Below are 16673 nucleotides of genomic sequence, written 5' to 3'. Positions count from 1 at the left end.
AAAGTTTCACATAACTGCTGAAATTAATTTTGAACACACACATTCATTTCTTAAAAAATATTATTTCCAAAAGCAGTGTTTCAATTTACTGAAATATGAATGCATTTAAAGTACTGCATTTCATGCTGTCATTGCACTGTACACAAAGAAGAGATACAGCTTTTTTAGGGGCCAAGATAAAAATATACTGCACATAATGCTTTTTCTGCCTTTAAGACAAAACTTCTTTGTCAAGGGAAAAAGTAAGCTTTGATCTCATTAAAAAAATCCCAACCTGCTTCCATGTCTGAAAAGTGTTGTTACAACTGCTTGAGGAAAGCCAAATATGTACAAACACTAAGATGATTCCTCCTTTCCCCCTCCAGCAATGCTGTATGGAAATTCAAAATGACAAAAGCAAAACACAAAACACAGACAAGAAACCATTAGAGATTACTTGCACAAAGACATTTTGAATTGGACACATGAAATTTCTCAGTAATGATTTTTCATTCCTTTGTGGGTATTTTCTTTAAAAGAAAAGAAACTTGCTCAAGTGATAAATGCTTTACATGGATCACCTATAAAAAAAGGGGGAGAAGAATCCTCTGAAATGAGTAAAATTACACCTTTATCTGCAAAAAAATATTTGCCAATGTCATTACTCATTTTGTTTTGTTCCATTTTATTCCTTTACATGGCCACATTATGGTGGCAGCTTATTTCAATACTTGTTTTCTTATTTAGATCTTAATGGGAACATTTTATTGTCAGAAAACAACATATCCTTTGAAAACCTGACACGTCACGGTAACAGCAGGAGGGAAGAAAAGAGACAGGGTCCTAACAGGAGCCTGGTAAAAATGTCCCTGAGCCCAGCCTCACAGTATCTGAGATATGGATCACATCATCCCTTTATGAACTGGGAAATGAAAAAAACAAAAATCAAAAACTCACTGAGAGAATATGACATGCACACAGCACCTTTATTAAGATAAATTTCAGTAATTTCTACAAGCCTCTTCCTGTATTTCAGTTTCCAGAGGCAAGCAATGAATTTAGTTCTGTATTCCTATGTGCAAACCAAATACCCTTCCATGTAGGAAATAAACCAAAACCACAGTCTTTCTGGCCTACAAATATAAAAGCAATGAGCAAATACAAAAAGGAACTTGGACAATTTCTCTGAAAACTTCAATTATGTCTAGGCTGAACTCCACAAAATGAAAACTATTTTAAATGAAGATACTCCCTGCTTCATATTTAATTAGGACACACCTTTCCAACCTGTAAGTAGGAAAGCAGGATATTAATGAATAGCTTACTATATTTCTAAGGCTAGTCACTGACAGAACTGTAACAAGCTTAGTGCAATATTGATTTTTCTTTCTGTTTTCTTTTTTTTTCTCTCACCAAACAGAACAATAAATTTCACATACTGATGAAATTTGCACAAATAAGGCAAGTTTTCTTTACATCTATTGAAATTTATATGTCATTACTCTGGCATGCTTATCAGCCTGTGGGCTTTGAATAGCCATACAATCATTATGGTTGTCTGCAAAGCCCACCACCAAACCACATTCTCAAGAGCCACATCTGATAAACACCTCCAGGGATGGTGACTCCACCACTTCCCTGGGCAGCCTGTCTGACCACCCTTTCAGTAAACAAATTTCTTAATAATCAATTCAAATTTTCAGTGGTGTAACTTGACAGCATTTCTTCTTATCCTATCACTTGTTACCTGGCAGAAGAGACCTGGCTACAACCTCCTCTCAGGTGGTTATAGAGAGTGATAAGGTCACCTCTGAGCCTCCTTTTCTCCAGTCTAAACAAAATGTACTGAAAAATACAGAGTTTTAAAGAATTAACTGTTCACATATTCAAGAAGAAATACATTAAAGCTGTTTAAGTATAGCTAAATAGTACACAAGGATAAAAAAAGCATAGTAACACAAGTGAAGACTTAAGGAAAATAGAATACACATTCACATAGTATTTTGGTATCTATAAATAACTACAACTTGGACTATGTTAGCTTAGATGAAAGAAAAATGTGAGCAATGGAAGTCCACCCATGTTCAGACTTCTGCACTTTTCCTTTCAAGCAATATTATGCACAACTCATGACTGGCTAACATGGTGGCAGCCACTAGGAACTGCAATAAATAACCAGTCATGAAAATAAACAACAGCTCAGCTTGAGCTAAGTTTTTTGTTTGTTTTTAGGAGCTCAAGGTAAATCATGGAACAGCATGCTGCCAATCCAACAGTGTATATTAATACAGGTTAATGTTTTCCATCCGATATCCTTTTTCTCCCTAATAATATTTTGAAATAAAACCATACACTTCTCCATTATGAAGATAAAGGTTGTGAGCTTAAGCTGCAAAAGAGATGACCTATAATACAACCACCCAGATGATCCAGGCTTTCCTGCAGTATTTTGTATTAACAGTTAGCTGGATTAAAAAAAATATGAGAGGCTTAAGGGAACTGTTTCATAGTCTAGAGATTGACTCTTAAATTAAGAGTGAGTGGATTAGTAGATTGCTTTTAAATAATCTCTCTAGGAATGCCACTTGAGAAGATATTCTATGAAAATACCTTGCTTACAGGACTTGCTCTGAATTTCACCAAAAAGATCTTAATACTTATCCCAACTGAGTCAAAGTTCTAAGCTTCTGGCTGTAAAAAGACTACACTAGTACTCTGGGCTTTGTGAATAATCCTGTTCTCCTTAGGACATTAGTCACTTGTCCTGTTATTCCTCCTGCCCTGCACTTTTATGTAGTACATTAAGACAGAAGTAGTGGTTTATATTCAACAAGGCATCCCGACTCAACAGGTACCTGTACTATTTGAAAAACAAAAAAAAACCTAACAAAACCCCCAAAAAATCCCCCTCCAACAAAATTCATTTTCTTTTCAGCCAGAAGTAATTTTATTGTGTTGATAAACTCCCTTTCTAATTTACTCCACTCTAAATTCCACCCCTACTTTGATCAGACAGTAGTAAGACATTTTTTGCTTTTGCGTGGGTGGTGAGAAAATGGAAAAGTTGCCCAGAGAAGTTGTGGATGCCCCATCCCTGGAACTATCCAAGGCCAGATTGGATGGGGCTCTGACCAACCTGGTCTAGTGTCCTAGCCCACAGCAGGATTGTTGGGGTTGAAAACATTTAAGATGATCTTTTGGTTGTTTCCCTTCCAACCTACAACATTCTACAATTCTAGGGATTTTCACATTGAAGATCTCAAGAGATGCCCAAGAAAGAACAGGTGAACATTTATAAAAGATGTTCTTGTGCTAATATGCTTTGTTCTGCAAACTTTACCGCTTCTCAGAAAAAGCAGAAAATGCCTTGTCTCTTGAAAGTCAATGCAAATTTAACTACAATCTTGTTCAAATTCTTATTCTAGCAAATTCCTCTGTGTTAGATTGATGGCCTCAAAAAATTAGGACAATGAGAAGATTCTAAGCTAATAACATCTTGTGAAAATAAGCTCTTGAACAAATAAAGACACCTTTTTTTTTATTTCAACGTCATCACAAAGTGTTATCTCAGCTTAAGTTACATTGATTTGGGGAATTAATGACACTACTGAGATGAAATCATTTCAAATTACCTCAACTGCATGCATTAAAATCCAAACTGGAATCTATGCCTAAGGACCTAATATGACAGATTTCCCAAATACAAAATGTGTCCTGCACAGTCATGTCTCAAACCAACAACTCCTTACTGAGTAACACATGGGGTTTAATTCCATTTGGCTCAGCATTGCCCAGAGAAACCAGTCTGAGAAAGAGCATGTGCCACCAAAGGTAGGCTTGAGATTAACAGAGCCCTCTGCATGCTCCTACACCAGCTCACTAGAGTCTGATGTTACTAAATTACTTGATTTGGATCACCTTCCTGTACCTCCTAAAAAGCCAACCTAGAAAGTATAATCAGGAATATTTTTTTTTGCTCTTTGGTATATGGCTTGAGAAAACAGTTCTATTTTTCTCTCAGCCCTTTCCAGACTAGTGAGTACAGACAAACTGCAAAAAGTAGAAGTAAAACACAGCTGGCTGTGGTAAGAGGCTGCTGCTGCTTCTTTTCAGCATTGGGGGTTTCAGAAATAAGTAACTCAAAACAATTTCTGATAAATCATCATAATCAAAATTGCATGTAACACAGTGAGCAGTAGGGAGAAAAGACAAAAGCTTTGACAGCCACATCCTATTTACCCCTGCTTGAATGAGTATGCTTACCCTTTTTTCCAGATCCTAGAACACATAACTCTTGCACAGATTTAGTTTTTCTGTAGACACCTGGCATTCAGGAAATGAATGACCTCCTGCAGTAAGCATTTCATTAGTGACACTGACAAACTAAGAAATCAACTTTACTCATCTTTTCTGTACACAGCAGAGGCCAAGTACTGCATGAAAACCGTATCTTATTATATGACCTTATTGTAGAAGGTATAGAGAAAAACTCCTCCAAAAAAGTTTACTCTCTCTCTAAACGTAAATTATAATAACCTGAATGCTGGACTTCATTTTTATCCATAGGTCAAGTTAGTACTAACTTGAAAACCTGAAAATATTTTTAATTTTCTTTAAGTTTTGCATTGTATCTTGCAAACAGGGATACAGAGCACTAGAAGTCTGAGCAAAATCATCTCAAAAAGGCATTTTACAACACCTTACAATATGAAGGTTCTTCTGAAGCACTAATGATTAACAAATTGTTCATAGATTGAACTAAACTTTATGAAATTTTTGAAGTCACTGTAATATGTAACAGTTTAAAGCACTTCAGGTGTATATAAACAGAAGATATTCAAAGCATTTTGTTTGAACCCCAGTTAACCACAGCAAAGGAAGTGTAAGATGGCTATCTTTAACTGCTTAAATAATGAATCATATGCAAAGTAATGTTGACACACATGTAGATAGAAAATTTTGCATGTGTACATATAAAAATGTTTCTATATATTATAAAATTTTAAAAACTTAGCATAGTTTCATGCTACCTGGCAAAAATATTCTGTCTTTTACTCAAATCTTAATTTTGGACAACGTCTGATGTTTAATCAAAACGGATTCTTATGTACAAAACTGTGTGTTTATATGCACAACTTCTAAGATATTTAAGACAGGTTTTCAAGACAGAGCTTTTACAATGGTGTTTACATCCTGAATTAAGAAAGAAATAAAACCCAAAAGTGAGGTAAATCTGTTGATTTTAAACTTATTTAAACTTAAGGTGAAGAGAAAACAAAATATACTTTAGTCTTTGGATCTATCTTTAATTATTTTTTTCCATAAAAGACAGCTAAGAAAAATTAATCAATGTCATGTGTAAAGAGTTGAATTATAATTTATTGTAAAGAAACCCTGAATCTTATAGCTGTGGAGAGAAAAATAACATACAACTATGACAGGAGAGAGTAACAGTCATGTCCTGTAGAGTCAGAAATCCAAATGTGAAAAAAGCTTATCATAAGGATAAGAGATTGTCATAATTTCTGTAATAAATTACATTTTTGAACAAATAAAAAGAGAAGTTCCTCTAAAAACCTGTGCTGAAAGTTATAGTACATAGTACAGTTATAATATATAGTGCAGAGTTATATAAAATTATAATATATAGAGGCCTATTTCTGTGTTCCTCAAAACAACAATAATGGAGAAATGGAGGCTGTCATACAAACAGAAATAGAGCTCTTACAACTTAAAGATTTATTTTACAACTTTGTTTATTATTCTTTAGGAAGCCCTCACATCACATCAAGTATTTGCAGACAAGTCTGCATGCACTCACACATTGATAGTGGAGATGTCACAAATCTCAGCTGTGAGCTTTACAAATCACACAAAATGCAAGGCAACAGATGGAGCCCTAGGAACAAAGATTGAGACACCGGCAGAAGTTTCAACACGAATATCCCATGGCTAAATGATGCTACTAAGAATAATTATAAACAAAATACATAAAATTTAAAGAATAGCAGTCCCATCCTTAAAAAAAAAAACCAAAAAAACACCCAACACCTTGTAAGTGATGCAGAATGTCGGAATGCCTTGATATACCATAAATCTTCTCCACTGGTAATGCAGTCATAGCCAATACCCAGCAGATGTGGGTACACACTAAGGAAATATGAGCATTACTCTGAGAAAAAAAACAAAGTGCCACACGTGCCAGCTACCTTGACTAAGGCTATTCCCTCTACAATCCTGGAAAATCCTACCTGGATTTCACTCCATGAACACAGCTGCAGCAACTGCTGGTTCTCAAGCAGTTCTGAGGATGCTGCTGACTGTGAAGGTTTCTGTTTCAAGGTTTCTGCCTTGAGAGGCCATACTGTGGACATAGATGCACCACCACATAGAGACTACAGCCTCAAACAATTTTATTTATGTATTTAAATAACATATAAATATAGTGCTTTATTCTCTACACTTTCAAGGAGGATATACAGTCAACCCCCAAAACAAATTGCTAATATTGGGACATACTTAATTTGTGAAGAGTAGTGGGATAAGACAGGTCTGTGTGTGTGATTTAGTTTTGAATTATGAGACACTCTCTCTCTTTAATTGTTTTTCTCCCAGTCACTCTAATGTGTTTTGAGCAAGTGTAGAAATGAAGCTTGCTTCAATCAACTCTAAATGAATAAATATTAACAGTTTGCACTTCTAGACCTTGCAGAAGAAACTGTCAAAGTGATTTATGAAGCCTAATATATAAATTTGGATTCTTCCCACTGCTGCTGCCCAACCCAAGCTGTGACTGGGGTTGCCTATGGGGTTTTATGCTACCAAGTTGGAAGTGGTCTATCACTAAGTCTCTGAGAAACTGTAGGTGAGATTTCAGATTACACCCTTGCTTTCAACTTTAAAGTGAACACAATTGTTTTCTGTCAGGCTGCCATGGAATTAAAGCACCTGCTGGATCTGGCAGCATATTTGTCACCTATCCTAGGCAAGCATATTAAGAAGGATGACTTCAAACTGCCTCTCCTAAAGCTGCAGTCTGTACCAAGTGAGCACTTCAAGGTTGCTTATCCAGATGAGTTGACTGAAGTGAGCGAATTTGAAGAGTATATGCTCTCCCACTCTTTAAAGCATGGTCAAAAAAGTCACCCTTCAACCAGTGCACAGATGTAAGATGCATAAGAAAGTGAACAGAGAAAAGTGTCAAAATGCAACATGTGCCAAAGAGATCCAAACTCCCTTAGGTTTAAGCTAAATATCCTGTTCTTGATACAGTTTCTTTTTCATCTTGATTAGGTGGCAATAAAAAGAGTAGTTCAGATTTTGTTTGAGGTAACATTCCTATTTATATTGTCAGTTATGCTGCATCATTTTTATTTCAAGTTTCTAATGAATATTATTAAAGAAAATGGTTCACACCTTTCTCACACTGATATTGGTGTCACTGTATTGGTGATACAGTTTTTGCACCATTCCTTTTCTTGTTTGTCAATATTTTTTTCAACAGCCGGCTGTTATAAAATTCCTGAGTTGAAAAATAAGTTTCTGAAAAAATATCTAAGTTTCTCCCTCTAAAATACTCCAAGGAATAGATGATGCATGTCATTTTACTAGAGACGGTAGATAAAACTGCTGTGTAAATGAACTAACAAGTGGGAGAGAGGTAACTTAACAGAAAAATTACTAGTGAAACAGTTGAATGTCAACCCAAACAGTAACACTATCAATGTTCATGATAGCAAAAAATGTTCCAGTTACTTCAAATAACTTCCTAACTATATGCATATATATAGTCTCAAAAATTGTTTTGCAGGGAGTGAAACTTGGTCTCTGGAGTCTTAATTAAGAGTTGTTTTACTACAGGAGAGTCATGAAAAATAGTGCTAGAGGTTCATGTAGCAACTAATCTCCATTTAAATCAATGGATTTGAGCTTAAGCGAATTTCAAATTAAAAAAAAAGAACCAAGGAAATTATTGTTAGCAAGATGAAAAGCAAGACCCTACAGGGGCATAGAACAGTTAGCATTTGTTCTATGAAGGATCTCAAGGACCCAAAATGCTATTTAAGGCCCTTTGGGTATGTACATTCTGGGCAACAAAACAACTACCCTCCCTTGTCTAAATCTAGACACACAGATGTATCTTCCAAGATAAGGAGAGACCATGGAAACAAGTCCACTGAAGAAGTGGCACAGCTTTTTTACATGTCCTGCAGGCTTTCCCTAAGTGCAAGACAGATGCAATGAACAAGAAAAATACAAAAGGAACAGTCAAAGAAAAACACTTAACTGTTGTCTACAGCTTGTCTTCAGGGGCAGAATGGAAAATGAAGCAAAAAGAAAATGCAAGGATGTAGAGACAACAGTTTTGTAGTGGTAAGTTCAAATATTATTTTCAAGAAATTTGTGTGAGTCTTTATTTACACTGAAGTTAAAAATTGCTGGGTAACAACAGTGGTTGCTTTATTTTTCAGGCTGAGATCAGAAGATTCCTGTAATACTCTAGAAGTCTTATAACAACTTCTATTAGTCCTTGTTTAGTGCTTGAGGAATTATGCTCAATCTCAAGCACTTTTGTTATTTTGTAGGGGACTAAAACTGACAATTAAGAATTTTAGCCAGATACAAGTTTTTTGTTTTGGATTTGTTTTCACATCCACTTATTAGGGAGGGCAGAGATCTATGGCCCTAAATATTTTTGCATTTACTTTACTGGTTTTAAGTTAATTAGATATGTATGGTATTTCAATATCACTGTAACTACAAGCAAAAGCACTTGAGTAGGGAGAGTTTTTTCTTATTATTTACAATTAAAAAGATTACTTTCACTGTTTAATATACACACATTGTAACTGCTTGAACCTATGAGTGTCATTGAAGTTCAGACATTCATATGTGCATTGTCTATGTCAAGGCCTTCATAGAAAATTAGTAAAGAAAGAAACCCCTTAAGAAGCACAACTGAAGCGTTGTGCAGAAGAACTTGGAATTTTTGTGACTTGCTAAAATTCTGTGTCAACTTTGACTCATAACTGGCCTGTCTCAGTATTAAAATCTGTCTGAAACAGGAGGTGGGTTGTACAAACTACAGCTACATTGGCATTGTTTCTCTCTACCTGCTGTGAAAAAAGAAAATTTAGACACAGCAAAAGTTCCAAAACAATTGCTACATTTTTGCTATTACTGTGAAACAAACTGGCCTTCCAGAGAATGCATTCACTGCTGCAGGACATTTATCATTGTTATGTTCATTTTCAGCCAAGCATATGGAGTTTCTCCTTTCCTAGGTTAAGTCTTCCATGTCAGATGCACACACGAAGCCTGAGAGATCACCTGGAAAGCTGCACATAAAACCAAAACACAGACTGGGGAACAGAATGCTCCCAAAGGTTTTTGTTACAAGGGAACCAATTTACTGAAAGGACAGAAATTTCCTGTTCACATTTAACTTTGCATACAACACTCATTGAGGGATATAAGCAAGTGGGAAGAAAAATAAAAGTCTCCAGTGAAAATTAAACATCCAGAAACACAAAAAATAAGAATTACAACTTCCAGGATTTTTCCAGTGGTTTCTTAGAGATACATGTAAGAAGGACAGAGAACCATCCAGTGTGAAAAGTGAGAAAGATGAGAGAAAGCCACAATCAGTGTTTGATGCACAGACTTCTGTCAGCGAGAATCTGCTTGCATGTACAGAGCTCAAATGATGCTCCAACACATGTGTAATTAAATATTATTCCAGCTCTTCAACGAGAAATTCCAGGATATATTTGAGAATACAGATTTCCACTCCTGACACAATATTTTTTAGATGAGGTTTCTTTTTCCTTAAGGTAAGCAAAGCATTTAGAAAACAGGGTGTTTCTTTTCTGGGTTTTCAGAGACAGGAAGCACTAGATTCTTCATGGAAGGATCTAGGGAAGCACAGAGGCACCTGGAATGACTTCTCCAGGCACTGAAGATTTCCACTCCCTCCCTCACCCTACAGGAGGCTTCTCTTTCTTACCTTTGGCATTCACACAAACCTGTAAGTTAAAGAACTAATTTGTCACTGTATTTGCTTAATTAGATACCATGTTGCAACATGTATTTTAAGTCCACAGGACTGCCAGCCTTCTGAATTTTATATGTTTTCTCCTCCAACACTTATTACAATCTTTCCACCTTTTGATAAATAGCAAACTATAATGTAGTTACTGAACCATTTGCAGTACTCAGAGATACCCAATATTAATTGCTCAATCAGCCAGCATTGACACACTGGATTTAACATGCCACATTGCATTACTGATTATATTTCTAATCTTACTAAGTCAATCTGGGCCTAAGACACCTGCAGTTTAGCTGCAGTATTTAGTAAACACCTGTTTCCTTAACTATCACAGTATCACTAGTTTGAATGGAAACACACACCTCATACCTTGAACAGCCTGATTGCACACTTCATAAATATTTATTTCATTAACTCTTTTTTTTTAAGAGTGAAGCAAACAACCTACATTTTCTTGGAAATAATAGTTTTACTAGTACTGCATGCGGTGAATTAGTTTGTTCTATACTGAAATAGCTTCAATTCTTTTTAAGAAAATCAACCCAGCATTTTCTGAGTTTACTTCTAATACAAAGGAGGAGAATATGTACCAGTATGGTAAACTTAAATCCAGTGTCACCATTGTCATATGTTCTCCAGGTTTTTACTCAGAAAATATGATGTTAAATACACCATTATGGAAGAAGGGCAATATATATCCAACAGTCCCCTTAAACTTTATATAACAAAACATTTAACCACAAAAGTAGAAAACAGTACTAAGCTAAAATTTCTATAATTTTTAAGTGTTACATTATCAGAAAACTGAACTGGCAATTTTGTAACAGGCTTTCAGCCATTTCATTCCCCATGAGACTATCACAAATGCTATACAGAACTTGTCAGATCACATTACAAAATTTTTACTGTAAAGTAAAAACTATTTTGCAAAAAAATTAAATAAATGAATGTTGCCAAGAACAGACAGCATAAATAGCTTTGGAATTTTCCATAAAGCTAAGAATACTCAACTTTTAAGATGACTACCTGAAACCATAACTTGCTGATTAAATTAGATTAACAATTGAAAGTTCTTGTAGCAACTGTGCTTAAGTAGTAACTAAACAGTTTTGTTTTACAGTTGATGGACCAGAAGAAAGTACCACTAACTCTTACAGTTTCTGTGCTTTGATAGCAGCATGTGCCTCCTGTGTCTGTGATTTGTCCTTGCCTACCTCATTAAGCACTAAGAAGCAATGAAATAGGTCAACTGATTCCAGACTACTTCCTGACAATTAATAACTGAAATAAGCACAGAGCTATCTTTAGTAAATTCATTGTTACCCTACAAAATTTAAGAGAATAGAGATGAAAATTTAAGAGAATAGAGATGATTCTCTAAAAGAATAGAGATGAAATACAACTCAGCTATGTGAGCAACAGCTCACCACCTGACAAACTTGCAAAACAATTAAAATACTAGCCTGAGTTGCAAAAGTTATTTCTCATACACTTAGAAACCATCTTGATTTTATTTTCTTGTCTTACCATACATCTTGCAGACAGAAAAACAATGCATATTACCTTTTGTAATAAATCTATAAAAGCATTTATGCTCCAAATTTCAGCACTGTGATAAATACTGTGGATAGAAGACGATGTCAGATCATTTTATTTCCCCGCCACGCATTCCGTAGATGAGAAAATGAGAGACTTTTTCCTGAGATTACTTACCCATGAAGTTCAGATAGCTCTCTCCTCCGAGTGCATGAGTAATGAGACGAATCATTTTATGAAGCTGGATCCCACGATCAATAACTGGTGTCAGAGGCATGAGCACACTCATGTTTGTGTACATCTCTGCATCCATCAGGCGAAAGGCCAGGGTCTTATCACCAACCAGTGCCTAGAACAGTTCAGAAAGACACTGAAGAAAACCCTTGGGTGTAATAGAACTGTTCCTAAGTTTTGGTTTTTTTAAAACAGGGGGTCTGTATCATGGGGGGAGGACTTGCAAGATCACTGCATGATCCAGTCCCTGTTCCTGAAGGAAACCACCAATGATCATCAGGTCATGGTGACTCTACATTCTGATCACTGCATCTGTGCATTGTGTAATGTGCCATGTAGATCTGGTCTGCTGCCAAAACCTGAGGCAGGGATGTCCATGAGCTGAGCCTGGATTGGATGTCAGCCCCAGTTGTCTGTTTTCCCTTTGCAACCCTCCCCATTGTTGCTGGGGCTCCTGGGCTGATGGGATCGAGTGCATAATGGTAACAGACTAGCAGCTGTCTAACCCCTGGTCCTACATTTCACCTAATGGGATCGTACTGCATAACTGCTTCTAAGAACTTTTTCACCTACAGATATCAAATGTGAAATAGCAGCATCAACTCAGTAAGTCACAACTGACCAACCACTTGGGAATTTTTATAGGAAACACAGAAAATAAGAAAGCAAACACCTAAAGTAAAAATGCCAGGAATGTAAAAATAAATGGGTATAAACAGAAGTGATTCAGACATGCAGAATGAGTATGAAGCATTCACTTATATGCAATCAAGAATGTGGCTGGTTTTCTGCGATTTCACACAAAAGAAAAAACTGAATTACTAACTTGCTAGTGCTCACTGCTACTAGAGAAAGGCCACAAAATGCTATTCAATATATTAGCAGGTAGGTAGTGGAAAACATTTTGGAGCATTTCTATTTAAATAGCTGACTTTTGTTCAATTAGACCAAGTCTTGTTTTATACTCTTGAAAGAAAACTTACTAAATTCCAGAGATACAGATGAATTGTAAACAGGTTTAGCTGAAAAGCATCATCATCCTTTCATTTTCCAGCTGACAATATAACAGCATATATAGATTACTCCCTTAAGTAAGAAAATACTCTATTTAAAGGCAAAAAAATAATCCTATGTGACAATGACAAGACTGAAGACTGCAATGAACAACTATTTTCTGGATTCAGAATGTGGCATTTGTTAGTGCCATTTAATATCCCCTAATCTTTCTATTGGAAGAGCAGCTAAGTGTTTCCCTATTCATGTTTTCTGTGGCAACTGTGATTTTATAAATGGATATACTTCCCCCTTCAATGATCTCTTCGCTGCCCCAAAGAATCTTATTCTATTTAGTTTTTTTTTCCTTATGAAAATCAATCTTCACCTGCTATTCCTCTCCACAGCTTTTTTTTTTTGCACTTATGCTGTATATCCTTTAAAATACAGGACCAAACCTGTCTCCAACACTGAAGATGCCCACAAACCAGGAAAGACTGCAGTGGCATGCTGATTGAGCTCTTTGCTCTACTCCACTCAGTAATTCCAAGACTGCATCTGCTCTTTTGACAGCTATTAGATTTGGAGTTGCTATTTTCACACTCTTCCTACAAGGCCTTGTATCCTGACTGGCAACAGTCAGCTCATAGCCCATTACAACATACAGGAAATCAGGATTGTACCCTCACATGCATCACTTCAGGCATCTTCAGGCTGAATTTTATCCACACTTTTTGTCTCTCTAGCCTACTTTTCACATATCAGCCTGATGCATGTCTGTAATCATTGTTTTCTTTTAATTAAAAATAATGACTTTTTTTTCCCCAAAGTATGACATTCTAAACAGAAAATGCAAAGTGATATGGAATACAACTCAATTGCTAAAAGTCACCATGAAATAAAAGAACAGCAACAGTAATGTTCTATGCTGTGTTTCAGGGTGAGGAATCAACTTTGATGAAAGCAGCTTATCATAGAATAATATATATTTTTGAGTAATTTCTGAAGTTCTTTATCAGGATCACGCATTAAATGAACACTGCAACAGACTCTGAGGTTAGAGTGTAAGTTGGCACACAAAATGAATGGCAAACTCAGAATGCTCTTTTTAAAATATACAACTTGTTTTGGACATTTCTGTTGACATCTATTGCAGAAAGTACAGGAAATGGAATATCAACCTCTATTATATAAAGGGAAAGATAGGTTATATAAACAAAATATAAATTTCTTAATGAAAGGTTTAAAGATGCTAATTGTACAATTCCCAAATTGACTCCCAAGAGTCAGTGTTTTCTGACTCTTCAGAAACAAGGGTTAAAAAGACTGTGGGAGATAAGTGTTACCCAAACTCATCATTACTTTTTCTTTTTTCCACACACAGAACTATTATAATTGCCGTACTTTGAACCAAACTGTTACAGCATATTTCATTCAGGTCTCAAAAGAGGATGTTTTCAATCCTTCCAGAGAGGAAAGCTTTCATGAAGGGAAAAGAGTCACAAATAAATTTCTTAAATTGGTGTATTGTTTATGCTTATCAGAAGTAGTGTTCTAATTTACTGAATGGAAACTGCATGGATTATACACCTTCCTGTCTTCTATGGCAGGCAAAACAAGAAGCTTCGTCTCATTTCTAAAAATCAAAACAAAACTGAAAGCCAACATTACCCATGCACTCCAGGGAGAATTCTTCTACTAAAATTAAGGATCATAAAAAAAACCCACAGCAAAACAAACAAACAAAAACAAACCCCCCCAACCTAAACAAAACAAACAAACAAAAAAGTACAAAAAAAGAGCACTAGTTCAAATCTACCCATTTCTGAAATTCTTGTCATTCTCCTCAACTCCTTTCTCATTTAAAAAACAGAAGAAAAACCCCACCAAACTTCTAAACAAGATCATTTACTTGGTTATGAACAAATAAACAGCTGAAAATACCTGGTCGTGACTCTCTGCATAAGCAATGTATTTTTCTTCACACCGTCTGTTTGTCAATGTATGCACAATATTGCCCATATTCCAGTCTTCATCTTTCAGCTCCTTAATTATCTACAGAAATGAAACAAAGATCAGTGAAAAACTGCTTTAACTAAAAACATGTAACATTATCTTGGCATTAACAGAAATTTCCAATGGATTGTGAACTGTATGCTCATGCTCCCAAGTTCTGAAGCAATGAGCTTTCTCTGACAATCCAAAAAGCTGACTTTTTCCTTTCAATTTTCCCACATACATATAATACCTAGAATACTTTGTTTCTCCTCTAACCTCCCCAAGGAAGCTCAGACAACAGGTTTTGCCATTTATTATATGAATCCTCTGATACAGGGGATAATGTGATTGATAGGACCTGCAAGAGAGCACTGCACCAAAACCAAGGAAGAAATATGTGGGCACAGACCTACCTGGTTCACAATATCAGGAAATGCAATCCTGGCATATGGGAGCTTCCAAATAAAGCTTGGGCAGTGTGGTGCTACCTCCTGATTTTTAACCATTTAAATTGAATGCCATTAATAGGAATTTTCTGCCTCGTATCACATTATTTCCTTCCTCTGCTAAATCTAGCTCAATCTCAGTGTTAGTTTGTTCTTTTTTTTGTACACCACTTTGGAGACCTTCATTGATCACAATGACTTAAATGCACACAAATAAATATAAAGACATAAAATAGAAGTCATAAAAAGGCAATACCAAGATGGCCAATATCACACTGTAAAAGTTAACATTATAATTGTAACTGCCCATATACTCCTAAACAGTTTTTTCCACCTTCATTGATTTTTTTTTTAAGTCCATAAATTGTCGCTCTGAACACATCGAGGTCCCTATGTAGCATCATATTACATATACATCATATTACATCTATCTTGAATCTGAACTAGTACAACCACTGCTGTGACAAACATTTTATCTTTCTTACTTTTACAGATTCCTCAGAATTAGTTAATGGAATCTCTTGCAGATGCCTCAGTTTTCAAACTGACTTTAGCAAGTTGCCTAGAAAATTTCCTATTAACAGGGATGTACTTAAAAACTGGAGAGAGAGTAAGCAGTCTAGGTAAAGCTGATAAACTGTTTAGATGAACTTCTCCCTTCCAACCATCTCAGCTTTATTTTTCCCTTCATGAAATGTGGTAACAAACTCTGGCATCACCTCTAACTCCACATCTCTACTCTGGTCACTTATTTGCAGTCTTGGCAAGAAGCTTCCTGCCTCATCACACCAAGTTTTTGTACAATGCCAATCATAACTGATTTGCACTCAACATCCCATCAGTGTCCCATGCTGTCCCATGTCAAGTGCACGTTTAAGCTAGAAAAACTCACATTTTTTCCAGTTAAAGCATTTGCTGCAGGACAGTTATGTTTTCTATCCAAGTATTGTGAATTACATGAAGCAGACCATATCAGAGATTGCTCAATTAGATTGCAAATTTTTTGCACTTGTAAAATTCTATGGTCTGGGGTTTTTTTCTGTGTAAGATGAACTTGGCCACTTGCACTTTGCTCATCTTGCCTGCTCTGAAGTATGTTAAGGAACAAAACAAAAACCAAACTAACAAAACTCCAAGAAACCCACAAAACATCACAATTAGGTATTTGTTCTTAAAAAAAAATGAGCCCTTACTGCATCCCAGGACCTAAATGTCTAAATTACACATTCCAAGTTTTAATGTTGGTGTCTCGGTTGGAAAAGCTGTCAAGTTTGTCTTCTGAAAAGAGGCTTGAAATCTGTTTTTCTATTGGCCCTCTACCTCCTAGTTAAAAAATTGAAAGATGCTGAAGGTAAGCTAATTTTTTGTTATTATTCTTATCTCCATACTGTATAAAATGAAGCTTTAATGGTCATAAAGAAGATTTATTGTTTTCA

At 35.8% G+C, this 16673-nt stretch overlaps 1 protein-coding gene across 1 annotated transcript in view; it reads right to left on the bottom strand.

Annotated features, from left to right (window-relative positions):
* Nucleotides 1–16673, bottom strand: part of GBE1 (1,4-alpha-glucan branching enzyme 1) — a 132657-nt gene that overhangs the window by 30382 nt on the left and 85602 nt on the right. The window contains exons 11-12 of the mRNA XM_031058118.1: nucleotides 14738–14848; nucleotides 11744–11915 (exon numbers count right to left, since the gene is read on the bottom strand). Coding sequence (XP_030913978.1) covers nucleotides 11744–11915; nucleotides 14738–14848 — 283 coding nt within the window. The remainder of the gene's footprint in view (nucleotides 1–11743; nucleotides 11916–14737; nucleotides 14849–16673) is intronic.

This window comes from Geospiza fortis, unplaced genomic scaffold (assembly GCF_000277835.1).
Source record: "Geospiza fortis unplaced genomic scaffold, GeoFor_1.0 scaffold72, whole genome shotgun sequence".
NCBI lineage: Eukaryota > Metazoa > Chordata > Aves > Passeriformes > Thraupidae > Geospiza > Geospiza fortis.
The sequence above is the reverse complement of the archived record's forward strand: the minus strand, read 5'-3'. Positions and strand labels throughout refer to the sequence as shown.